Here is a 25,348-nt window from a genome sequence, read left to right on the forward strand (position 1 = left end):
GCATCCCCAGCTCTTTTTATTTTTAAAATTTTGACACAGGGCCTCAGTAAGTTGCTGAGGCTGGCCTTAAACTTGTGATCCTCCTGCCTCAGCCTTCTGAGTCACTGGAATTACAGACATGTACCTCAATGTCTGCTATCCTATGGATATTCTTGTTTGTATACAAAAAGAGAATGTATACAGCTATTTGCTATAGCGTTGTTTGTAATAGTGAAAATTGAAATATACCTAAGGTCAATTTTAAACATAAATTACCTACATCTAAACAACAGAATAAATGGAATACTGCATAGATATAGAAGAATCTCTAATTCCGAAAATTCTTTTGCTATCTTTGGTAAATACATGTCTAAGATGTGACTATGTTAAGACCCTGATGATATCACTTTGCAAATGATCCCTTTTAATGGGGCATTTAATAGTAAAGAGGGTAGGAATAAACAGGTAGAAAGAATGAGTAATTGTTTTTACAGTTTTACTTAATAAATATTAAATTTCCTTATAGAAAGTATAGGACTTTTACCAATTAAATAATATTTGGGTAAAAACAAATGTATCTGAATACAGATAACCTTATTAAATAAAAATCCTTTCTTTGTACATCCAAATTCATGAATAGGTTTAAACTGGCAGTACCTATTGTTCATTTATTATGGGTGGATTTCCCATTTTACAAACCAACCTCTCACTTATGGGAAGAGGTTCCTGGTTTCGGAATGTCTTTAATATACATTTCCTTATCCCAGAGGAGCAGAATTCCCCTAATATCCATCACATAACATCCACTTGCAGCAGCAGGGAATTTTGCAGAGGTACTTTTCTACTCCAGAGCTATATACATACAAAAGAATGTTCATATATTTAAAAGCATAATGCATAAAGGATAATTTCTTGGTAACCATATATGCCCCTTATTCTCATCAAACCATAATTTGCTCACTGTTCCTCAAATAAAAATTTCTATTTCTTGTCTCTTTAACATCCTCTTTCACCTTTTATCCACTGCCCTCAATTGGAATCCTACATATGCATCTATATAAATACTACCATTTCAAGGTCCAGGCAAACTCGTCTCTCTCCATTAAAGGAAAAGGTCTTTGCTGACTATTTTAACCTATAATAATCTAAGCTCTGACTTTAGCCTCTGTTATCTGGCTCTAATATTTTGCTGCTTAATACTGTTAACTAGCTTTTCACAAGTTTTTGAGTTATCTCCCAATTAGATTGCAAGTTCCTTAAAGGCAGATTCCTATATTGTTTTTCCTCTATTCCTCATGCACCTACATAGTAGATATAAATGTCCTCGATTTATGACCCAAAATATATATTTGGTGTTCTTTACAGATATTTCTAGAATACATCTATGTTTTTATATAAACATGGATGTTCTGCTACCCCAATAAATTGAGTGTTTGGTGTCAGAACTCATCAGCTGACTCTGTGTCCCAGCCACAGGACTGCAGTTGTTCATCCTGTGGGAACTCAACTACAATGTCATAAACAAAATTCGGATCATCTTTCTTCTTCTGATTTTTCTCAAAAAGTTCATCCATGATGCTCTTCCTTTTGGCAAGCTCCTTGTCATCTAGTTTGTTCAGGTCTTCCTCAGGATCAATGGTTGTTTCCCGTTGAATTTGTTCCATTGTTTCTGCCAAACTCTGTCCCCACAAGTAACCTCGTAAAAAAGTGAATAACTTCTTTAGCTGCTTCAGGGATACTTGTTCCAGGTAACTCTTGTGTCGTGGATTATTTTTTAACTGTTCAGCAGCTCTGGTGCAGTCTAGGAAAGGGGGAAAACATATACTACATATATAATATACACCACAAGCAATTAATGCACCACAAACTGTTCCAAGAACAAAAATGCAGCAAAAAACTCAGAACCCTGAAATCATTATCCACATTATAGACAAGTGGCTAAATGGCTTTATTGGAATTAACTATTTATAAAACTATTTCTTTATAATAAATTGAGTGTGAAGGGGGAAGGATGGATGTATTTTTTACTTAACTTAAAATCACTTTGTGGAGATGTAAAAAATTTCAACTGAAGAGTATATCTAAGAAGAAAAAAATGGCATTATAGCTTTTAGGCAGCAGTAGTGGTAGTAATAAAATGTTAAGATTATGAATTAAAAACATTTGGAGGGAGAGAAATAAATTAATATTACTGAATAATGTTATCTCATTTAGTCCAGAACATTCTGAAAAGGATTAAATTATCAGTTAAAGAACTGGGGGGGGGGATTATCAATTTCCTCTTATAGATATGGAAACTGAAGCTCACTGTCAATTTATCCAAAGGTCACATATCTAGTCCCTGATAAAGTCATGATTTGAATCTACATCTGTTGACTCTGAAGTCCATGTCACGTCATTGTAAGAGATTCAAACTGTACTTATTAAGCGACTTAGGGAACATTTTAGAAGGCAAGATAAAATATGAGGTACCTGAGAACTTTGAAAAATTTCGGACTGGCATGATGCGCTGGCGATTCTTTCCTTTGATTTCATTCTCATAGATTAAGATAATAGCTGGAGGCTGGAATCTAACTCCACATTTCTTGGCAGTGCACATCATTCTCACATAACTTTCAGGATAAATCAGAGGAAACCTGATGAAAATGTGTTAGTTGCATAATAATTTCTGCTGGCAGGGGTAGGGGAACAAAACAACTAGGTGTTGGATAGATAAATCTTCTTTCTTTGGCCCCACCTTCCCAGCATAGGCAGCTGTAGTCCAGTTCTGTGCATGCTTAGCCTATGAAGCACAATACTTAGAGGCCTAGCCTGAAATTCACTTTGGCTCTGGTTAATCTTAGTCTGTATCCCTAGGGCCAGGTAAGGTGGTACATACCTGTAATCCCAATGGCTCAGGAGGCTAAGGCAGGAAGACTGCAAGTTTGAGACTAGCCTCAGCAACTTAGTGAGACACTATCTCAAAATGAAAATAGGATTGGGAATGTATCTCAGTGGTAAAGTGCCCCTGGGTTCAGTCCCTTGGACAAAATAAAAAAAAAAAAAAAAGAAAAAGAAAAAGATTCTTTGGTTCATTGAAAGATGTAGGTATGTTCACATATGAGCTGGGAGTACAATTCAGATGGAGTTCTTAGAATACGACACTCTTACTGAAGACTGTATATGAACCCCTGAGTGAACCCAAGAACTGACTTATGGAGTCTTTCCTATTTATTAATTAAGAAACTGTGTATCAGGCACTTTTTATATCAAGGTACTATGGTTATTTTAACTTTCGACATTTTGTCAGGCTGGTAAATGGTGCACACCCTGTAATCCTGCCTACTTAGGAGGCTGAGGCAGGAAGCTCCAAAGTTGGAGGCCAGGCACCTGGGCAACTTGCCAAGATGCTGCCTCAAAATAAAAAAATAAAACAGGTTGTAGATATAGCTCTGAGTGCCCTTGGGTTCAATCCTTAGTACTTTAAGAAAAAATTGTCCTTTGAGGTTTGCCAGACCAAATCTGACTCCCGTATACTTGCTCAATTATTTTACTCACAGAGTCTTTTTGAAATTGTTCATTTAATCATTCATCTTCCCTTCCAGTTTATATGCTTCATGAAGGTACATATCCATTTTCACCACAACATCTCACAATATCTGGAATGTAGTTGGCATTCTATACATACTTCTTAATGCTATCTATTAATATAACACATAGCTCCTGTATGTCATCCAAGTATTTATAGTCCAGAAACCTGATCAAAGAGGCCACATACAGGTCAATAATGTTTACATGGCCTTTATTTCAGCTTATTTTTCTCACTATGTGATATTCTTCCAGTTATAAAAAATGGAGCTATTTCCAGATTAGCACTTTCTGTTTTTTCTTCCCTTCCTCACTCTCAGTGTCAAATACATTTAATTATAAAAACTGCTTTAGATGTGGCTATGACATTCCCAGGAAGATTTGAAAATTGTCAAAAACTGAGGTAGTTTTATTAGAGATTCACTATAAGAGTGTAGTTTTTAAATATTTTAAAAGTAATTATACATGCTCATTGTAGAAAACTGAGGAAAGTAATCTCCCTTGATTACTTCATCCTTTTTTTTCCTATACATACGGTTTTATTTTTTAAACTGTCATATATTTTTACATCATATATACTATTTCCTTTTATTAACCTATGTGATTATTTCATTAATACATATTTTACTAAAAGGCAATTTTTATAGCTGCTATGTGGATTTGTCTTATAATCTATATTATCACTTCTTATTGTTGAATGTGAGAATTTGTGTTCTGCCTCTGATACGATGCAATGATCAAATACTACTCCCAGTTCACTAAAATTTGATGTTAGTAAACTTTCTAGGAGATCCTACTGAGCACAATATAAACTGCACACACTACAGCAGATGGATGATGTACTTGGGAATGATGTATGCAATTGATACTCAATAGTGTAGATTCATTTACTATAAGACTTTATTTTCTCTTTCAAGTTTAACTTTCATTTTTACTAAAAAATGTTTGTATTCTGCTTGGAATATAACATAAATCCCAGAACGATTATAATAAAAAACTACTGTCCATCTCCATAGTCAACAAGTTTCAATTCTTTTAGGCACTTCCCCCCCCCCAATTTATCTCCATATTTCTAAATAACATGATTATTCTGCTATTTTCAGTTTAAGATAGACACACACGCTACTCCTTGAGACATCCGCCCTAGAGCTTTCTGTACTACCACCAGGAGAGGGTTGTTTCCACCCAACTGCATAGCACAAAAGCACTCCCATCTGCAGTAGGTGCTCTCTAGGCTGCTTACAGATTTCGTTCAGTTCAGGACAAGGGACGGCACATTACCTAATTATTCTTCTTAGACATGAATACTTTTCTGCCCAGGCATAAGTAACTGAGAAGGTCTTGATAATTGTCCCCTATAGAACCTAAAGAGATTAGATTTCCCAATGGGTAAAATATCCTCTCCCTACTCAAGTCCCCAACCAGTGTAAGGATGACTTCTTACCCTTAGAGAAGTACAGAAAATGTTTTTCTCCTGCAGGCCAACGTCTAAACCGCTGGGAGAGGGTTGTTTCCACCCAACCGCAGAGCACCACAGCGCACTTAGGTCGACTTTGAGGCCGGGCGGAGCCTGGCGCTGCAGGAAGAGGCCGTAGCCACAGATCGCTGACGTCACCGCAGGGTGAACTCCTCTGTAGGAGGCCGGAGCACTCCAGGACCTGGCACGGGCGGAGGAGGCCCACTCCGAGCAAAACCCGCCAGCTCTCAGGACTGAGAGCCTGGTCCAGGGCCCGCTGGCCGGCCCGCTGGGCGGCCCGCCCTCCCGAACACCTCGAACCGTTCCCACAGCAACAGCCCGGGTACACGTCACGACGCTTGCGTCGCTCCTTGCCCCGCCTCCGACCGGGGCCGCGGGAGGCGGGGCGGCACGAGAGCGCATTTTGGAGCCGGCCCTGCCGCTTTACGTTTGGCGGGAGCTTTGTGGTGCCGGTGCTGTGGAGAACTGGGAAACCGCAAGGCCGCGGGTGTGCGTTGCACTTAGCCCTCGGTCCTAGTCCCTTAAGTCGGTGACTGCGCACTCTAGGAGCGGCGTGAGGCGTGTGTAGGCTCCTTTTTGCGTCTGCATCTGGTCCCCGTGCTCTTCTCGGGCGTCCGCCCGCCCGCCGGCGTCCTGGCTGCCCGGGCCGTGGCTGTCCGGGTCGTGGCCTGGCTGCTCCTCGGGGCGGCTGGGCTCACCCAGACGCTCGCCGCCAACTCCTCTGACGCCCCCTTCGGTGCTGGTAAAGGGGGCGGGGCTCGGGAGTGAGGTGGGGCTTGGCAGAAACTCCAGGCTGCAGGGTCATCTCCGCCCCGCGGTTAGTTAAGGTGCCTCGCGTACTCTGCGCGGCACTCTGGAAGGGTAGGGCGAGGTGGAGGAGGTTAAAACAAAGGCCGCGTGCCTTTCTCCTCCCCTCTTCCTTCCCCTTCTCGTTGTTGTCTGGCCGATTCCGGGAGTTTGGAGAGATTTAGTCCGGGCTTAGTCTGTCCGAAGTGGGACTGGAGCGCTGTTTTAAAATATGGTAAAAGAAGTACAGCGGGGAAGCATCTTGCGATGCATTGCATGAAGCTGCCAGCCGGTAACGGGCTAGAAAAACCTCCGTGTCCTGAGAGGTGTGAGAATCCCAGAAGAGCGAAGAGTCTTGGGTTGTGCGTGTGCGGAGGAAACTAGTTTTGTTTACAAACTTTTTTCGTGATTGACTGGTTTGGGGTAGGTGACTCGGGGATGGGTCAGGAGTTGATGCATATCTTTGGACCCGAGTCCGTCAGCCTTAATATTCTGCCAAGTGCTGTGGATCCATTCTTGAGCCAGTCATGGAGCTTGCAGGATAGTGAGGGAGAGACACTTACAAGAGAAATTACAATGCAATGACCACGTTTGGATGGGGAGGGAAAGTTAGCACAAACCGTGTGAGTTTCTCCGCCTGTAAAATAAGGGTGTTAGACTAGTATGTGTCAATCAGCACAGTTCTGCTTTTGTGTGTTTACAGAATTACACTTCCAAATTTATTTTTAAAAATGATTATCAGAACAAAGAATTTTCAAGCAGCTGGACTTGACATCTGTAAAGATTTCTCTAGCTTTGAATTTTATAATTGAAACGGGGTCACTTGACAGAGACCATTTAATCCACCTCAACCGACTAATATTTAAGAGGAAAAAAAATCTTGAAAGTGAATCCAGATGCTTGATCTTCAATTTGAAATGATACTTTTGTCTTAAATATCATAAGTAACTAATATTTGCTTGCCTATTTGTGAATTGGCTTTTCTACCACCCCAGGATGAATGGTTTACTACTCTAGAGTACATCCCAATAGAATTTAAACCTATTCATTAGACCAGAGAACTTGTGCCTATTAGAAGAAAATGTAGGCCCAGCTCTCTATCATGTCAGCTTAGGAACTGTTCTTCAGTGATACTCCTTTAGAAGTAAAATCAAGAATCAATAAATAGGGTGATATCAAACTAAAAAGCTTATTCCCAGTAAAGGAAACAAGAATATGAAGAGAAAGCCTACAGAAGTGGAGAAAATCTTTGCCACCTGTACCTCAGAGCATTGATCTCCAGGATATATAAAAAATATCAAAAAACTTAACACCAACAAAACAAAACAAAACAAAAACCCAATCAGTAAATGGGCAAAGAAACTGAATAGGCATTTCACAGAAGAAATATGATCAGTTAACAAACATATGAAAAAATGTTCAACATCTCTAGCAATTAGGGAAATGCAAATTAAAACTACACTGAAATTTCATCTTACTCTGGTCAGAATGGCAATAATCAAGAATACAAGAAATAATAAATGTTAGTGGGGATGTGGGGAAAAGATACACTCATACATTGCTGGTGGGACTGCATATTGGTGCAACCACTCTGGAAAGCAGCATGGAGATTCCTCAGAAAAATTGAAATTGAACCATCATTTGACCCAGTTATCCTACTCCTCAGCATATACCCAGAGGACTTAAAATCAGAATACTACAGTGATGCAGCCATATCAATGTTTATAGCAGCTCAATTCACAATAGTTAAGCTGGAACCAACATAGGTGCCCTTCAACAGATGAATGGATAAAGAAAACGTGGTATATAAACAATGGGATATTACTCAGCAATAAAGAAGAATTAAATTACAATGTTTGCTGGTAAATGGATGGTACTAGAGATTATCATGCTAAGTTAAATAAGCCAGTTGCAAAAACAAAAACAAAACAAAAAGCCCCCAAAACCCCAAAAAACACCAAAGGTGGAATGTTCTCTCTGATATGCAGATGCTAACACACAATACTGGTGGTGGTGGTGAACAGAATAGAAGTTCATTGGATTATACAAAGGGGAATGAAGGGAAAGGAGGGGTGATGGGGATAGGAAAGACACAGAATGAATTGAACATAACTTTCTTGTGTTCATATATGAATACATGAACAGTCAAAATCCACATATGTACAACCCAGAATGGGAAGTTATACTCCATATGTGTATAATAGATCAAAACACACAGTATGTTCATGTATATCTAAAAAGAATTAAAAAGCCTATTAATTTGAGAGATAGATGGTATCTGTTTATTTGGAGAAAAATTATATGCTTCTCCAAATCAAATAAGATTTCTGTAAGTAGCCAAGAGTGAAAATATCATAGGCTTTTAAAAAAAAGTCAGGCAAGCAAGGTAGTGGTGCACACCTATAAGCCCAGTGGCTTGGGAGGCTGAGGCGGGAGGATCATGAGTTCAAAGTCAGCCTCAGTAATTTAGCAAGGCCCTAGGCAATCCAGTGAGACCATGTATCTCAATAAAATACGAAAAATGGCTGGAGTTGAGTGCCCCTGTGTTCAATCCCCAGTACAAAATAAAGTCAGGCAAGTCCATACTTATATTGAACAGTTTGGGAAGCTGAGGCAAGAACATTGTAAGTTCAAGGCCATCCTCGAAATTTCGGGAGACCCTGTCTAAAAATGGGCTGAGGATGAATTCATTGATAGGGAACCTCTGGGTTCAATCCTCAGTACCACAAATAATCAATCAATCAATAAATGGTAAAACTTGCTTCCAATCAGTCACTTAGTTTTATGCCCAGAGCCAGTTGCTAACTATAAATCTGAGTTTCCTGTATGTACTAATGAAAGTAATTTTGCTTGCCTATTTGCTGGTTGTGAAATTTAAAAGAAAACATGAAAGCCCTAGGTGGATGATTGAATGTAAAAGTAACATTTTCTAATATTTTTTCCTAATTTCAAATGGTTTCTTCAAGTCATATTTCTTAATACATCCTTTCAGGATTATATCTAATGTGTTCAGTAATATTCCATAATATGTAGTTTTCTGTGTGTTTGTTTTAATATTCTTTCTATATAGTTCTAACTTTTGAGATGGGGTAAAGTTCTATAGCAAGATAGGTGCTGGTAGTATTGGTGGTGATAGAAACTGAATCTTTAGTTTTATGACACTTACATTGAGTGTTAAGTAATTTTTAGTGTCTGAATTTTGCATGGTGTCAGTATAGTAAGATTTCTATTTATTCTAAGTTTACAAAGGAACCCATTTAGCATTTAAGTGACTCCAGTTTTCTTGCCTTTTTATTTAACCCAACATCTCCACAAGGCATAAATGTACAATTGTCCCAGTTTTATAGGCATGGATGTTAGAATACAGAAGTTACTATTATGTCTCTCATATGTACATAGTTTCATTGAGCCAGAATTAAAATAGATTTCCTGGCTCTTTAGCCATTCTCTTCTTTTTTGGTGTCCTGGAATCATCTAACTAAAGTATTTTTGGTGGTGGGCTGGAGATTGAATCCAGGGCCTCGGGCATGCTAGATAACCGCTATACCACTGAGTTATGCTCCCAACCCTAAAGTACTATTAATAACAAACACTTATATAGAGCACTTACCATATGGTAGGCTCTGTTCTAAGTGTTTCTCCATATCCTAAATTCTTATGATAACCATAGAGAGAGAAACTATCTTGCCTAGACACATCACTATTAAGTGACAGACTGGAAATTGAAATCAGATAATCTTAACTCCAAAGTCAATATCTGCCCCCCTCCTTGTTTTTTTTTTTTTTTTTTTTTTTTAGTACTGGGGATTGAACTCAGAGGCACTTGATCACTGAGCCACATTTTTGGCCCTTTTTATTTTTTATTTGAGACAGGGTCTCAGTAAGTTGTTTAGGGCATCACTGTGTTGTTGAGGCTGGCCTTGAACTTTGGATCCTTCTACATCAGACTCCTGAGTCTCTGGGGTTACAGGTATGGCTCTATAGTCAGTATTCTTAACCACTATGTTGTACTAGAAATAGATTTAGAGGTAGCTCAAACTTGTTTTTGTTTGCTTTTAGATTGACTACTTTTCTGGCAAGTAAAACCTATTGAAATAATTATTTTCTAATTATTTAAATATTCTTTCATTGAGTGCTTATTTTAAAAAATCTTTTCATTCTTATAGGCATAAGGGCCACTTGTTCTGAAATTATTTTAAGACAAGAAGTTTTGAAAGATGGTTTCCACAGGTAAGTTGCCCATTGATTTCTTTTTTTTTTTTTAATATTTATTTATTTTTTTTTTTAGTTTTTTGGCGGACACAATATCTTTGTTTGTATGTGGTGTTGAGGATCGAACCCGGGCTGCACGCATGCCAGGCAAGCGCGTTACCGCTTGAGCCACATCCCCAGCCCCATGATTTCTATTTATATTAAAATACTATCTTATAATTTAGATTAAAAAGTTGATAGTTGAAACAGATAAATTGAAAAATCTCTTTTAAAGTTTATCAGTGAGAGATTTATCATGTGTGGTTCATACTTAGAAATAATGTTTCTTTTTTTTGTACTCAGGGTTGAATTCAGGGGCATGCACCCACTAAGCCACATCCTCAACCTTATTTTGTATTTTATTTAAAGACAAGGTCTCACTGAGTTGTTTAGTGCCTCGCTTTTTGCTGAGGCCAGCTTTGAACTCACAATCCTCCTGCTTTAGTCTCCCCCGCTGCTGGGATTACAGGTGTGTACTACCACGCCCAGCCAGAAATAATGGTTTTAATAACAGTGGAGAAAAGAAGAAAACATTGTTTACCATGCGTACTTTAATTTTTATATATATATATAGGCAATAGCTACATATGCAGTGCTCCATTAAATCACAAATGGCTATGAGACACATGAACTTTTTCTTGCTTTTCAGATGTGGAAACTAGGGCTCAGAGAAGTTAAATCATTTGGTAGAAGTTAGGGTGATAAAGCTCTGACTCAGATTTAATACTATTATCCCATTATTCAAAGCTATGCATGCTCTTAAATACTGACTGAAACAACACTCTGAATCACTATTTCTTATTTACTAGACTTGGTTTCAAATAAAATTGTTTGAAAAAGATGAATGAGACTTTTGGTGTAGCTTAGTGGTAGGGCGCTCTCCTAGCACATACAAGACCCTGAGTTCAATCTCCAGCACTGGGAGGGGAAAAAAAAGATGAATGAAGATGAATGTTTGCAGTATTAAAGATCTTTAGACTGGTAAAAAGCTATGAAACAGTTCCATAAGAAAACTTCCCCAAACTTTATTTGTTCTATAAATTTTGATACCTGTGATTTTAAAATAATTTCATTTCATAGTCACCTTACATGAAATTCCTCTGTCCCCTCTCTTCCAAGTTAGTATAGCATATGCAGGGCTAGGAGAGAGAGAAAAAAAAACCTGGGCTGCTGTTACTTGGATAGATTTTGCCTCAAGATGTAGGTACTTATTATCTATGTGTCCTTAGGCAAGCAAGTTACTTAAGTCTTTTCTTTGTTATCAGTAAAACTGGGTAATGTTAGTATTTCCTCATTGGTGTTGTGAGGTTTAAGTCAGAGAATATATAGAAAGTTCCTTGATATACTAGGGAAATGTTAGCCATTATTATAATGAGGTAGGTGATCAAGCTAAGCAAGCCAATTTTAGTCAAAGAGGAGATGTGATGGTAAAGTAGTAAAATTAATTTGGGAGAGAAGATGGTGAGAGGGCACTTCTGAAAGTTTTTAATGGAGTTCCAGAGACACATTTTAAGCAATGTCCAGGTAGTTAGACTAGGTATATCACTTCTCTCTTTACAATAATTAGCATATATAAAACTATTGTTATGGTCTGAATTTCAAGAGGAATGGGGCTACTAAATAATGAAAATTTGACAGTGCCATCAAAATGATTCTAATAAGGAAAAAAGAAGTACTTGTAGAGGCTGTTGTGATAAAAATGATTCTAATAAGGAAAAAAGAAGTGCTTGTAGAGGCTATTGTGATAAGAAATGTAGTTTTCCAATTATACATACTGAGAATGAAAACAGGACATAAAACCAACCAAGGATAAAGAATGACAGCACCCATAATAGATTCAGAAAGTAGAAATCTGAGTTGTTTAAGATAGAAAATGTCAGTAATCCTTTTTTTTCAGAAGGCTTTTTAGTTATGTTTAAAGCAGATGTCTTGCTGCTAGAATGAATGAGGAAGGATTAACAAGTTATAGAACATTAGAACTTTTTTGTTCCTTTTCTTCTTGGTCACAAAGATTTACTTCTGCTCTGGAAAGGGCCAAACAAATATTCACAGTAGAGAACTAAAGTGCAGAATACATACGGGAATCATGCAAAAGGGCCTACTATTGTAAATAAGTTCAGAGTCTCTCTTCCTTGATGAACTCTTATTGCAGTAGGAGGGAGAATTTGCTTAAAAGATTGCTGAACTAGGACTGGGGATGTGGCTCAAGCGGTAGCGCGCTCGTGGGGCATTGGGTTCGATCCTCAGCACCACATAAAAAATAAAATAAAGATGTTGTGTCCACTGAAAACTAAAAAATAAATATTAAAAAATTCTCTCTCTCTCTAAACTCTTTAAAGGTTATAAACTAATGTTTATAACCTTTGGATAATATGTAAGTTAGAACTACAAAATTGTGAGCTTGGTGTTGGTGTAGATTCTGGGCAGAATTCTAGATCAGATTATTAAAAGGTTGGTTTATGAACACAGAACAGGAAGAGGTGGTCACTGGAAGTTATCATGAATTTATTACAAATATTTTCTTTATAAAGTTGGTAGATAGGTGGATCAGGGAAGTGCTATAGTCATGGTGTATCTGATTTCCTTGAATTTTTTTTTTTGTGTGTGTGTGTGTACTGGAGATTTAACTCGGGGGCACTTGGTTACTGAGCCACATCCCCAGCCCTTTTTTGTATTTTATTTAGAGACAGGGTCTCACTGAGTTGTTTAGCCCCTTGCTTTTTGCTGAGGCTGGCTTTGAACTCGCTATCCTGCCTCAGCCTCCTGAGCCTCTGGGATTATAGGCGTGTGCCACTGCACCCAGCTGGAAGTTTTTTTTTTTTTTTTTAAATAAAGTTTTATATGGTATCTATGAACAAGATGAAGAAATGTTGCCTGAAAGATAATTAAGACACATTTCTTCATAAAAATTTAAAAATACTCTAGGTGTGTTGGTAAATGCCAGTAATCCCAGTGACTCAGGAGGCTCATGCAGGTGGATCGCAGGTTTGAGGCCAGCCTTGGCACTTTAGTGAGACTCTGTATCAAAATAAAAAATAAAAAGTTCTAATAAATAGCCACCCCTATTTATTATTAATATTTGAATGTATTTTTAATCCTTTTAATCTGTGTCTTTTGTGTAATGTTTTTTGTGGATAGCATATAGTCAAGTGTTTCTCTTTGATGTAGTCTGTCAGTCTCCATATTCTAATTGGAATGATTAGACCATTTACTTTATTATTTTTTATAATTGGTTTTGTGATACTAAGGACTGAACTCAGGTGTTCTCCACTAGTGAACTGCATCTTCAGCCCTTTTTATTTTTTCATTTTGAGATAGGGTCTTGCTAAGTTGCTGAGGCTGGCCTGGAGCTTGCAGTCTTCCTGCCTCAATCTCCAAATTGCTGGATTGCTAGGATTATAGGTGTATGCCACTGTGCCTGGCCAGACCATTTCTTTTTTTTTTTTTTTGAATTTTTTTATGGTACTGGGTACCAGGGTGCTTTAGCACTGAGCTACATCCACAGACCTTTTTAAAATTGAGTTTATTTCAAGTTATTTTTTGTTTCATTTCTTTTATTTATTTTTTTGTTCCAAGCTAGTCACATCAAGTTACCAAGGCTGGCCTCAAACTTGAAATCATCTGTCTCAGACTCTCAAGTTGCTGGGATTACAGGTGTAGGCAAGTGTGCCTGCCCACACCATTAACTTTTATGTAGAGTTATTTTTTAACCTTTGTTTTATTTATTTATTTATTTATTTATTTATTTATTTATTTATTTATTTTTATGTGGTACTGAGGATCAAACCCAGTGCCTCACGCATGCTAGGTAAGTGCTCTACCCCTGAGCTACAACACCAGCTCCAACTTTTATGTAAATATTGATATAGTTATTTTGGTTTAAATTTATCCACCTTGCTACTTTTTTTCTCTTTGTTTTTCTGGTTGTTCTCTGGTTTTTTCTCTCTAGTCTTATTTGGAATAAATTGATTATAAATCTTAGAATAGATTAATTTCTTTATGCTTTTGTTGTCATGTTTTATTTCTGTTATAAACTCCTCATTACATTGTTTTATTTTTGCTTCAATTATATTTTTTATATTATTTATTTTAATTGTGATACAGTACCCATAACATAAAAAGTCATCTTAACAGTTTTTAAGTTAACATTCATGTTGTTGTGCTACCATCACTGCTATTCTTCCATATTACTTTTTCATTTTACACAACTGAAATTCTGTACTCATTAAGTAATAACTCCCCTTTCCTCTGGCTCCTGGCCACCATTTTGCTTCCTGTCTCTATGAATTTGACTTCCCTAGGTACCTCATATAAGTGGAATCATACAATATTTGTGACTTATCCGTTTTCCTTTGCATAATATTCTTAAAGTTCATTCATGTTGGAGCATATATCAGAAAATTTCTTCCTTTTTAAAGCTGAATAATATTCCATTGAATGTTGATGGACACTTGGATTGTTTTTCTCTTTTGGCTATTGCAAATAATGTTGCTAGGAGCATATATGTACAAATATCTTTCCAGATTCTTACTTTTGATTCTTTTAATTCCTAGAAGTGGAATTGCTGAAGTAGCAAGGACTAGAAGTTCACACCACCAGACCTGGCCAAAAAAGTCTTTTGTATTTACCCACATATTTACCATTTATGATGTTCTTCATTTTTTCTTGTGGATGTTTCCATCTGGTTATCATTTTCTACCTGAGGAATATCTTTTACTGTTCTTGCAGTGAGAAATTAACTTAGTTTGTGTTTGTCTTAGTCTTTATTTTGCCTTCATTTTGGAAGGATTTTCTCCAGGATGAATAATTATAGACTGACAGCTTTTTTTGTTTTATTACTTTAAATATGCCTAGTCTTGTACAGTTGCAGCTTACTTATGCTTTGTCTTATGGCTTAGGCTTATTGTAGTTACTTTCTACAAAGTGAACTTTTTCTTGATAGCCTTTGACTGTTTTTCTTTATTTTTTGAATGAAGAATAATATACTTTGGTGTGGTTTGTTTATGTTGATCCTGCTTAGGTTTTGTTGAACATCTCAGACTGATGGGCTTATAGTTTTCATGAAACTTGGAACATTTTCAGCCTTTAATTTTTCTGTCACATTCTCTCCTCTTTTTCTAGGACTCCAGTTGTACATATACTAGACCACTGCTATTTAAAGATCACCGAAACTATTTATTTTTTCTTCCTATTCTTCTTTATTCTCTATGCTTCAGTTTGGATAGTTTATGATGCTCTGTCATCAAGTCAGTGATCTTTTTATTCTTCAGTATCTAATTGCTTTTAATCACATCTGGGTAACTTTATTTCAAGAGTCTTATTTTTTATCTCTTAAAATTGCATTCAGTTCTTTTAAAAATTACCCTTTCTTTCTTTTAGAACGTTCATGCTTGTCTTTAAATCCCTGAATCTATATGGTGTATGTACAAATACTGTTTTAATTTCCATTTTGTTACTTTTGTCGTTTCTAGGTCTGTGTCTATGGACTAATATTTTCATGGTCATATTTCCCTGCTTAATTGCATCTGTTAGTAACATTTTATAGGATGCTGAACATGGAATGTTTTTGATACAAACTTTATTGAGTTGGATTGTCTTCTTTTAGAGACTTTTTAGAGCTTTTCTTCTTTTGGCAGTTGTGACTTTTTTTAGGACTTTTCTTCTTTTGGTGGTTGTTACTTATCGGCTTGATGTTTTTGATACTGGGTATTGATCCCAGGGGCACTTTATTTATTTTTTATTTATTTATTTTTTTGTGGTTGGACACAATACCTTTATTTTATTTATTTATCTTTATGTGGTGCTGAGGATCGAACCCAGGGCCTCCCACATGAGAGGTGAGCACTCTACCACTGAGCCAAAACCCCAGCCCCCAGGGGCACTTTATAATTGAGCTATATCTTCATTCCTTCTTGTTTTTAAATTAAATTAAAAAAAAATTTTAAGACTTAGTAAGTTGTTTGAGGCTAGCCTTGAACTTGTAATCCTTCTGCCACCCAATCTGTTAAATCCTCTCTTAACAATTTTTTCCCCCTAAATGTATATTCTTAAAGCTAAAGTGACATTTACTCTAAGGCTATTTTTTCTACTAAGCCTTACCAGACTAGGGTCTGTAGTGAGTGCTTCAGTTTCTCTAAGTATTGGTTGGTTGGAACTTGAATGTCATCCAGTTAGTCCTATGTGAAATTTTGGAGTTTTTCACTTTTCAGTTCCCTGGTCTTTTTTTGCCCAGTTTTGTGGAGTTATATCTCACTTGTGCTTATCTTGGTATTTGGCAAAAACTCAAGGGATTTCTATCAATTGATTGATTCATTGATGATTGTACTGGGGATTGTTTTTACTTTTATGGATATGATGTTATGCTAGTTAATTTAACAATCAAATGAAGAAATTTATTTTAAATGCACTTGTTTTTCAGAGACCTTTTAATAAAAGTGAAATTTGGAGAAAGCATTGAGGACTTACAGACCTGCAGACTCTTAATTAAACACTATATCCCAACAGGACTTTTTGTGGATCCTTATGAGTTGGCTTCATTACGAGAGAGAAACATAACAGAGGTACAGCCATTAATAAATTTTTTTAGGGAATGCTATAATTTGGATTAAGACAAAATAGTAGATAAGACAATTTTATAGTATTTTAAAATTGTTATTGAAGTGTATAAAGTGATATCTTCAGAGATGGGAGTATTCTTCAATAAGTAATACTTGTTAAGACTAAGCCAACTAAACTGAGCCTGTTAAATGCTTTTCAGCAGAATGATTCATAGTTTAGTGACTTAGTAAAATTATGTTCATGTGTATACATACACACAAAACGTGTATATAAACATATATATATAAGTATATGTGTGTGTATATATATATATGTATATCTTAAAAGAATACTTAATAAATGGTGGTTCAATAGCCTATATGTTAAAGTAGATAGACATATGCCCTGATATCTGTAAATTCGGAAAAGAAACTAATATTTAATATTTATTTAATTTTTGTATATTTGTTTCTAAAGGAAGCAAGGTAAAATTAATCTTTATAACAATCCTGAAGGTATTATTTCCATTTTATAAATAAGGAAACTGAAGCACAAGGAGGCCAAGTAACTTATAAAAGATCATATAGATAAATGGTAGAGCCAAGAAATGAATCTAAGGTTGTCTGGTTGCAAAGTTGTCGCTCTTTCCTGACATGAATCTCACATAGTCAAGAGTTTCCCCAACTTTGATAAGAACAAAAATAATGGGTACTTTTTATACAGATTATTGTGTTCCTGGGAAATCCCAATTTAGTACATCTAGCTTGGATTCAAATACCTTTTTTAATAACCCAGGTGGTTCCTATTAAGAAATTTTGGGCCAGATAGTGGCACATGCCTGTAATTCCATCTACTTAGAAGGTTGAGGCAGGAGGATTGCAAGTTTGAGGCTAGCCTGGGCAATTTAGCAAGACTTTGTCTCAAAATTGGGGGTATAGGGGCTGGGGTTGTGGCTCAGTGGTAGAGTGCTCACCTAGCATGCATGAGGCACTGGGTTCAATCTTCAGCACCACATAAATGTAAGATAAAGATATTGTGTTCACCTAAAACTTAAGAATAAATATTAAAAAAAAAAAATTGGGAGTGTAGCTTAGAGGAGAGTACCCTTGGATTAAATTCCTAGTACCACCAAAGTGGGGAAAAACAAATTTTGGGAAACTGTCTTAGTTAATAATAATATTATTTACATACTTTTGTTTTTTTTTTTGGTACCAGGGATTGAACTCAGGGCACTTAACCACTGAGCCACATCCCCAGCCTTTTTTAAATATTTTATTTAGAGACAGGGTCTCACTAAGTTGCCAAGTGCATCACTAAGTTGCTGAGGCTGTTTTTGACTCCCAGTCCTCCTGCCTCAACCTCCCGAGTTGCTGGGATTACAGGTGTGTGCCACTGCACCCGGCTTCACATAAGAATTTTGTAGTCATTCATGATGGCAGTTTATTTCTAATTGTGGTTTTAAGACAATTTCTTCACCTTTTTCATTTATTTTAACTTTCTCTAACAGAGAATGTATTCTCATGGCTTAAAATTCAGGAGATAAAGAAAGGTCTGTAATGCTAAGTTTCTGACTCTGAATCCTCAGTTACCATATTTCTTCCTTTGTTCTAAGTTTTTTTGTATGTATGCATGTCAGTTTAGATACGTGTACCTATATGGGAGGACCTCATTATTTTCTTTGCCAAGTTATGACTTTTAAGTGAAGCTTTTGGAATTTAAAATAATAGGTTTCAAATTTAAACATGGTTCTTGGCTTGTAATTATGTGAATTGGAATCATATTTAAACATACTTAATAAAATCACTTATCATGTTCTAAGAAAATGAAAGTGTTTGGATAGGGTTATCCAAAAGGAAGTTAAAGCACCCACACTTTTGACTGGGGGATGAGATTTGGTTGATTAGTTTGAATGTTATAAGAAAAGGTGGAAGGGAAAGGATGCCCCTATACATTGATTGACAACTTTCTCTTTAACTGCTCTTCTAACCATCTTTCAAATCCCTAATTATAATGTTGTAAGTATATTTATTTTAAAAATTTCTACAAAAATAGATGCCAAATTTGTGATAGGTAATTGGAAGTTTATTTCTTGATGTATCAGATGGTTTTCCTTTTCCTAGCTGAGAGACTGTGGCCTAATTCCTTATGCAGAGAGATTTTGTCATGAAAAGTGGTATTTTTTGATGAGGATAGAGGGGAATTTATATAAAGGGATTCATTGATGCCTATATACCTAGACGGATTTTTTTTTTTTTTTTTTTTTTGTCTAGGGGTTGAATCTGGGATGCTTAACTGAGGGTACTTAAACCTCATCCCAGTCCTTTTTGGTATTTTATTTAGAGACAGGATCTGAATGAGTTGCTTAGAGCATTACTAATTTGCTGAGGGTGGCTTTGAACTCACAGTCCTTCTGCCCTGGCCTCCCAAGCTGCTGGGATTATAGGCATGTGCCACTGCATCTGGCTACAGTGAGATTTTTAATTCTTTTCCTATAGATAAATAGAATTGGGCTCTCAAAGCACATGGGTGGTATGATAACAAATGCTTTTTAAGTAGCTTGTGAGCAATTTGGAAATAATTGCAATACTTAAATAGGTTCACCAAGGATAAGATACACGCCTAATAAATACTCACCTCATTTTTAGGTAGGGCTATTAGACAGTGTGACTGGATTCAACTGAAGGCCTCATCCATGGCAGGCAGTACTTTACCATTGATCTATGTCCCTACTCCCTATAGATATTTTTAATCAAATTTGTCATATATTTTAAGAACAGTATAATATTAAATTCCTATTTTATAGATCCAAGTGAAAATAGTGTTTTTGAAACCATATTTTTGCCAAATCAAAATGTATGGCATTAATACTTATGCCTCCGGATAAGTTGGAGAACAAGGAACAGATTTAGTCTTCCACCTGAAATAACTAGAATATATGAAATAATGAAAAAAAAGTCACTGGCTATCAGGCAATGATATCTGAGAAGGGAAATAATCAAGGTGAGTTCTATGGTTGTCCTGGCTTACTTCCTTGAGAGAGGTTTCTGGTTGTAGTGCAGGGAGGAGGAACTCAAACAGAGCCTGATGGACTTCTTGAGATAAAGTTAGGATTCTGGGGAAAGGAAGGTCATTAGAATTCACAGGACAGTATATTTGAGGAGAGAGAACTGCATAGAGGCAGAACTCCAGAGATCCGTACAAGGTTGCCCTCAAATATGTAGCTGAGTATTCATTAGTGCATGTATGTGAGGAAACCAACTGATGCCAGGGGGAGAACCATCTGACAAAATGAGAGGTAACAGTGCTTGGTCTCACACAGGACCAAGAGTATAGTGTCTCTTTTCACTGAGCAGCCTGAGAAAAGCCTCATAGTTTTTGGACAATGGATAGAGTAAACAGAACAGCTTTTATTCATTAGTGGGGAGCACTTAGCCTAAAACTGAGCATTGCCTCAGTCCTGCATAACAAATCTTAAAAGTAAGACCCTCAAAAAACCAAACTGTTTCTAGCCTGGTGTAGTGGCGCACGCCTGTAATCCCAGTGGCTGGGGAGGTTAAGGCAGGAGGATTGTGAGTTCAAAGCCAGCCTTGGCAAAAGAGAGGTGCTAAGCACCTCAGTGAGACCTTGTCTCTAAATAAAATACAAAATAGGGCTGGAGATGTGGCTCAGTGGTCAAGTACCCCTGAGTTCAATCTCTGGTAACCCCCCCAAAAAACAAAAACAAAAACAAATCATTTCCAGATAACTTAATTGCATCTTTTTTTTTTTTTTTTTTTTTTTTTTTTGTGGTACTGGGGATTGAACCCAGGACCTTCCGCATACAAGACAAGCACTTTACCAACTGAGCTGTATCCCTAGCCCTTAACCTAATTGCATCTTAAACGAAGCTCAAGAATATTTATTTGAAAGAATATATACAATCAAAAATGAGTAAATAAAGCATTTTGAATGAAAAAAAGAATATAGGAATACAGAAATACCTAGCATCAAATGAGATCAGGTTCACAATATTATGACTTCTTTGAAAAAGGTAGCAGAGACCTGAGGGGTTTGCATAGTGGTAGAGAACTTGCTGAGCATGGACGAATCCCTGGGTTCCATCCCTAGCACTACACAGACTCACACAAAATCTAGCAGTTATCTAAGTGTATATGAAAATAAAACCTATATTGAGGAGATTATTTAATGATTGAAACCAATCCAGAACTGGCATAGATGTTAGCATTAGGAAGCAGGTCATTAAAACAGTTGCTGTAACTATATTCAGTATGTTCAGAAAGTTGAGACATGGAAGATTCTGTAAAAAAACAGCACTGAACTAACATTTAAGACTACAGTGTGTGACCAGTCCTCACTTCCCAAGTATGATGATGGGGTGTTCACAATGCTGCGTGAGATGTGCCTCCCTCTAAACCTTCTTATGATATTTTGATCACATCACCCACCTGATGTGGAAAAAAGACTACAGTGTGTGTGACAAAAATAACTCTGAAAGGGATAAATGGCAGATCAAATATTGCAGAAGAAAAAAATTAATGAACTTGAAGGCATAGCAATAGAACCTACCAAAAATGTAAAAGATAAAAGATCCAATTTAGAAGGTGACTGGAACATAAGAGAACTTGTGCGACAACTTCAAGTGATCTAGTATACAAGTAATTGGAATCTCTATTGAATAAAAAGAGGTGAAAATGGAAAAAGTTTTGAAAAATAATGACTGAGGACTATCTGAATTTGATGAAAGTTGTAAACTAACGTATGGTTAAGATGCTTAAGTCCAAGAAGCATGAAGAAAACTACAAGTCACATGTCAACCAAATTTTTCTACAATGAGAAAAGACTCTTAAAAGCAGTGAGAGGGGACTAGGATTGTGGCTCAGTGGTAGAGCACTTGCCTAGCATGTGTGAGGCACTAGGTTTGGCCCCCTCAATATCACATAAAAACTAACTAAATAAAATAAAGATATTGTGTCCATCTACAACTAAAAGAACAAAAACAAAAAAACAGGAAAAAAACTTGCATATACAGTGAAACAAAAACAACAATGACAGCAGATTTGTCAGAAATAATGTAAACAAGACTGTGATAACATCTATAAAACATTGAAAGAAAAACCTGTGAAATTCGAATTCTATACTTATTGAAAATGTCTCAAAGTGAAGGGGAAATGAAGGCTTTCAGACATACGAAGCTGAAAGAACTCATCTTCAGTCCTCCACTACAAGAAATGTTAAAGCAAGTCCTTTAGGCGGGAGGAAAATGATATCAAGTAAAATCTAGATTTATACAAGGGAAAGAGAATGCTTAAAAGGGTAACTTTTTTCTCTTACAATTTAACTCTGTATGAGATTACTGACAAAAACATCAGTGTAGTGTAGTATTAGTACTATATGTAAAAGTAAAATGTGTGACAAATATCACAGAGGTTGAGTAGGGAAAATTAGAGGTATAACTTTATAAAGTTGTGAAATGAAACATGAAGTCATTTAATGTCACTTGAAGGTAGAGTGTAATTTGTTAAACATGTAAATCCTGAAGCTATCACGAAAACAAAGGTTGTAGCTAATCTGTGACAAAGCAGATGCAATGGAATTATAAAAAATATTCAGGTAGCTGGGTTTGGTGGATTACACATGTAATCCCAGTGGCTCTGGAAGCTGAGGATTTCAAGTTCAAAGCCAGCCTTAGTAACTGAGGCCCTAAGCAATTTTGTGAAACCCTGTCTCAAAGTAAAATATATAAACTTCTGGTGGCTCAGTGGTTAAGCACCCCTGGGTTCAATCTCTGGTACCCAAAAAAGAAAAAAAAATTCAGTTAATCCGGTAGAAAGCAGAAAAAAAGAAAAGGGGAACAAAGACCATGTTATAAGTAGAGCACAAGTAACAAGATGATGTATTTAAACTTAACCATATTAATAGCTATATTAAGGGTAAATTTCTAAATATCCCTATTAAAATATAAAGATCCTCAGATAAGAAAGTGATACTCCTCAACCGTATGTTGCTTATATGAAATGTACTTTAAATTTAAAGACACAAGCTAAAAGTAAAAAAAGGGAAAAATATGCTCATACTAATCAAAAGAAAGTTGTCAATATTAAAATTAGGAAATAGATTTTGGAGCAAGCAAAGACTATCACCAGGTCCTTTGGTTAATGAGTTCAGTGCATGAGAAAGAAGTAACAATCCTAAATATTTATGCACCTAATAAAAGAGCTTCAAAATGCATGAAGCAAACCATGCAACGTGGCACTCTTGTAATTTCAGCTAATTGGGAGGCTGAAGCAGGAGGTTTACAAGTTTGAGGTCAGCTTGGGCAATATAGCAATACCCTATTTCAGAGGAATGAATGAATGAATAAAATATTTACAAGGCCTGGGGCTTAGCAATCGAGGGCTTGCCTAACATGTGAGATTCCATCTCCAGCACTGCACACACACAATATTTTGCCATTTTTTCCATTAACCTTTTATACACATTGTAGAAAGAGTTGCTGACCTTTGCCTGACCACATTGTACTATCTTACTACCACTCTAGTTACTTCACTAAAGAACAGAAGATTACCAGAATGATATTAATAATTTATAACCTAATATAGGTTTAATAGTTTTTGTCATATTAGCTTTTATACTTATTAAATAATGCTGTTTTTATTCACACAGTCTCTTCTTGGTACCTGTTTTGTCACCTAAAAGAGGTTAATAAGGAAATTTCATAGAAAGATTTTTTTTTGGTAAATTTGGCACCCCAGAGTATAATTTCCCCAGTTTACTTTTATTATACACAGATCACATCCTGTGTTTTCTACTTAAACTTGAGGATGGAAGGGAAATGAAAAGGTTGATAATGGGGGTAAATTTGACACTTCTGTATATTTGCACTGCAGTCTTCTGGTTTTACTTGTGTCTTTATTTTTCTTCATCCATTTCTTCTTTTTCTTTTTTAAAATATTTTTAGCTGTGGATGGACACAATATTTTATTTATTTATTTTTATGTAGTGCTGAGAATCGAACCCAGTGCCTTGCACATGCCAGGCAAGTGCTGTACCACTGAGCCACAACTCCAGCCCCTTTTCTTTTTCTTGATTAATGTCTGTTTTCTCTTCAACAGGCAGTGATGATTTCAGAAAACTTTAATATAGAAGCCCCAAACTATTTGTCCAAGGAATCTGAAATTCTCATTTACGCCAGACAAGATGCACAGTGCATTGATTGTTTCCAAGCCTTTTTGCCTGTGCACTATCGTTATCACCGGCCACATAGTAAAGACGAAGAAACATTTATTATAGTCAACAACCCAGATTTATTGATGTATTGTGACCAAGGTGCGTATTTCAAGTCTTTTCTGAGGGTTGAAAATAAGAATTGAGGGTATGTATGATGCCAAGTCTTCAGTCAAGGACAGGGATGGCAAAAGCATGTTTCTTTTTTCTTTTAAACTTTTTTGATTGTAAAATGAAGCCAGGTATAGAAAAAACTACATATATATATGATTTAGAGAATTATTATAAGGCAAATACCCTTGTCACTACCACCCAGTTCAAGAAATAGAACTTTGCCAGCCACCTAGTGGGAACTTCACATATTCTTTCCCACTCATGGTCTATTCCTTCTCTTTAACACTAACTCACTCTACTGATTTAATCATTCCCTTGTTTCTCAATACTTTTACTACCATAATGGGTAAGATTCTCAGACCCTATCATTTAATCTTTTCCATTAAAAGAAATCTGTTATTTCCATTATGCCTGTTAGTTCAATTTTTTCCTCATTCCTTCTTTTCTTCAAAACTAATGTATTGAGAGGACCTGGGCCATTTGACCTGTAGGGTTTCTTATGATTGGTGTTTTCCTAATTGTACACATGATGCAGTTCATCATGTTCCTCTGACTCCTTTAATTCCCAGAAATTGGCAATTGGCAGCTGACTCCAGAGGTATGGTTAAATCACTTGCTTTTTTTTTTTTTTTCAGTACTGGGGATTGAACCCAGGGGTTCTCTATCACTAAGCTCTTCCCCAGTCCCCCCACCTTTAAAATTTTTTTTTAGACATTCTTGCTAAGTTACTGAGCCTGGCCTTGAACTTGTCATTCTCCTAGCTCACCCTCCTGAGTCATTGTGTTATAGGTGTGTACCACTATGCCTAGCTGTCACCTCTTTTGTTGTAAACTTTGTTCATGAGCTTTTGGTTTTGCTCTGTAATTGTTCTTTTTGTGGAGATTTGGGTAAAAAAAATTATTCTTTTGCTTTTTCTTCACAGTCTTACAGTCTTTGAATTGAGGTTTTTTTTTTTTTTTTTAAAAGAAGCCCCTTTCAGATTTTCGATCCTTGTATCTTTGAATTTGGGCTGGCTTACTAGAATGTTTATAAAATTAATAGCACTGTGTCTAAAAACTGGCAGATAGGATGTTTTTAATTTTACATCTGCCACCATCATACCTTTTACAATGAGAAATTCAAAAATATTTCAGCTATCATAACTTTTCTCATCTAGTCTAATTTTTTGTTTCTAGTAATAGTATCTTTAACTCTAAATAAAGTTTGAAAAGTGCCTCTTCTGAGGCAGCAGTGGTGGTTCTAATGCTGTTTTGGATTTGATCAGATTATGTATGTATGTATGTATGTATGTATGTATTTATTTATTTATTTATGGTACCAGGGATTCAACCCAGGGGTGGTCAACCACTGAGCCACATCCTCAGCCCTTTTTTATATTTTATTTAGAGACAGGGTCTCAATGAGTTGCTTAGG

The 25,348-nt window shown here is 36.4% G+C and overlaps 2 protein-coding genes and 1 pseudogene across 3 annotated transcripts in view; 2 read left to right on the forward strand and 1 right to left on the reverse strand.

Annotated features, from left to right (window-relative positions):
- Positions 1-5,661, reverse strand: Cep19 (centrosomal protein 19). Of its 2 annotated transcripts, none has more exons than XM_026396075.2 (3): positions 4,991-5,661; positions 2,452-2,591; positions 1-1,780 (listed from the first exon to the last, which is right to left on the reverse strand). In XM_026396075.2, the coding sequence occupies exons 2-3, from the start codon at positions 2,579-2,581 to the stop codon at positions 1,419-1,421; spliced, it is 492 nt and encodes a 163-aa protein (XP_026251860.1). In that variant the 5' UTR covers positions 2,582-2,591; positions 4,991-5,661; the 3' UTR covers positions 1-1,418. The 2 variants fall into 2 exon arrangements, with proteins under 2 accessions (XP_026251860.1, XP_026251857.1); XM_026396072.2 differs by having other exon boundaries at positions 2,452-2,615.
- Positions 3,576-25,348, forward strand: part of Pigx (phosphatidylinositol glycan anchor biosynthesis class X) — a 25,488-nt gene continuing 3,715 nt past the window's right edge. Inside the window, exons 1-6 of the mRNA XM_077795537.1 lie at positions 3,576-3,581; positions 5,184-5,510; positions 5,570-5,765; positions 9,976-10,039; positions 16,479-16,620; positions 23,710-23,923. Of these exons, the coding sequence (XP_077651663.1) occupies positions 3,576-3,581; positions 5,184-5,510; positions 5,570-5,765; positions 9,976-10,039; positions 16,479-16,620; positions 23,710-23,923 (949 nt within the window). The remainder of the gene's footprint in view (positions 3,582-5,183; positions 5,511-5,569; positions 5,766-9,975; positions 10,040-16,478; positions 16,621-23,709; positions 23,924-25,348) is intronic.
- Positions 20,941-21,048, forward strand: LOC113188333 (small nucleolar RNA U13; annotated as a pseudogene).

Source organism: Urocitellus parryii, chromosome 2 (genome assembly GCF_045843805.1).
Source record: "Urocitellus parryii isolate mUroPar1 chromosome 2, mUroPar1.hap1, whole genome shotgun sequence".
Classification (NCBI taxonomy): domain Eukaryota; kingdom Metazoa; phylum Chordata; class Mammalia; order Rodentia; family Sciuridae; genus Urocitellus; species Urocitellus parryii.

Coding starts and splice junctions, on each gene's coding strand:
- Cep19 (XM_026396075.2), bottom strand. CDS start 2,581: ATGATGTGCACTGCCAAGAAATGTGGAGTTAGATTCCAGCCTCCAGCT. Junction 1,781..2,451: donor AAATTTTTCAAAGTTCTCAG/GTACCTCATATT, acceptor CCCCTTTCCTAG/ACTGCACCAGAGCTGCTGAA.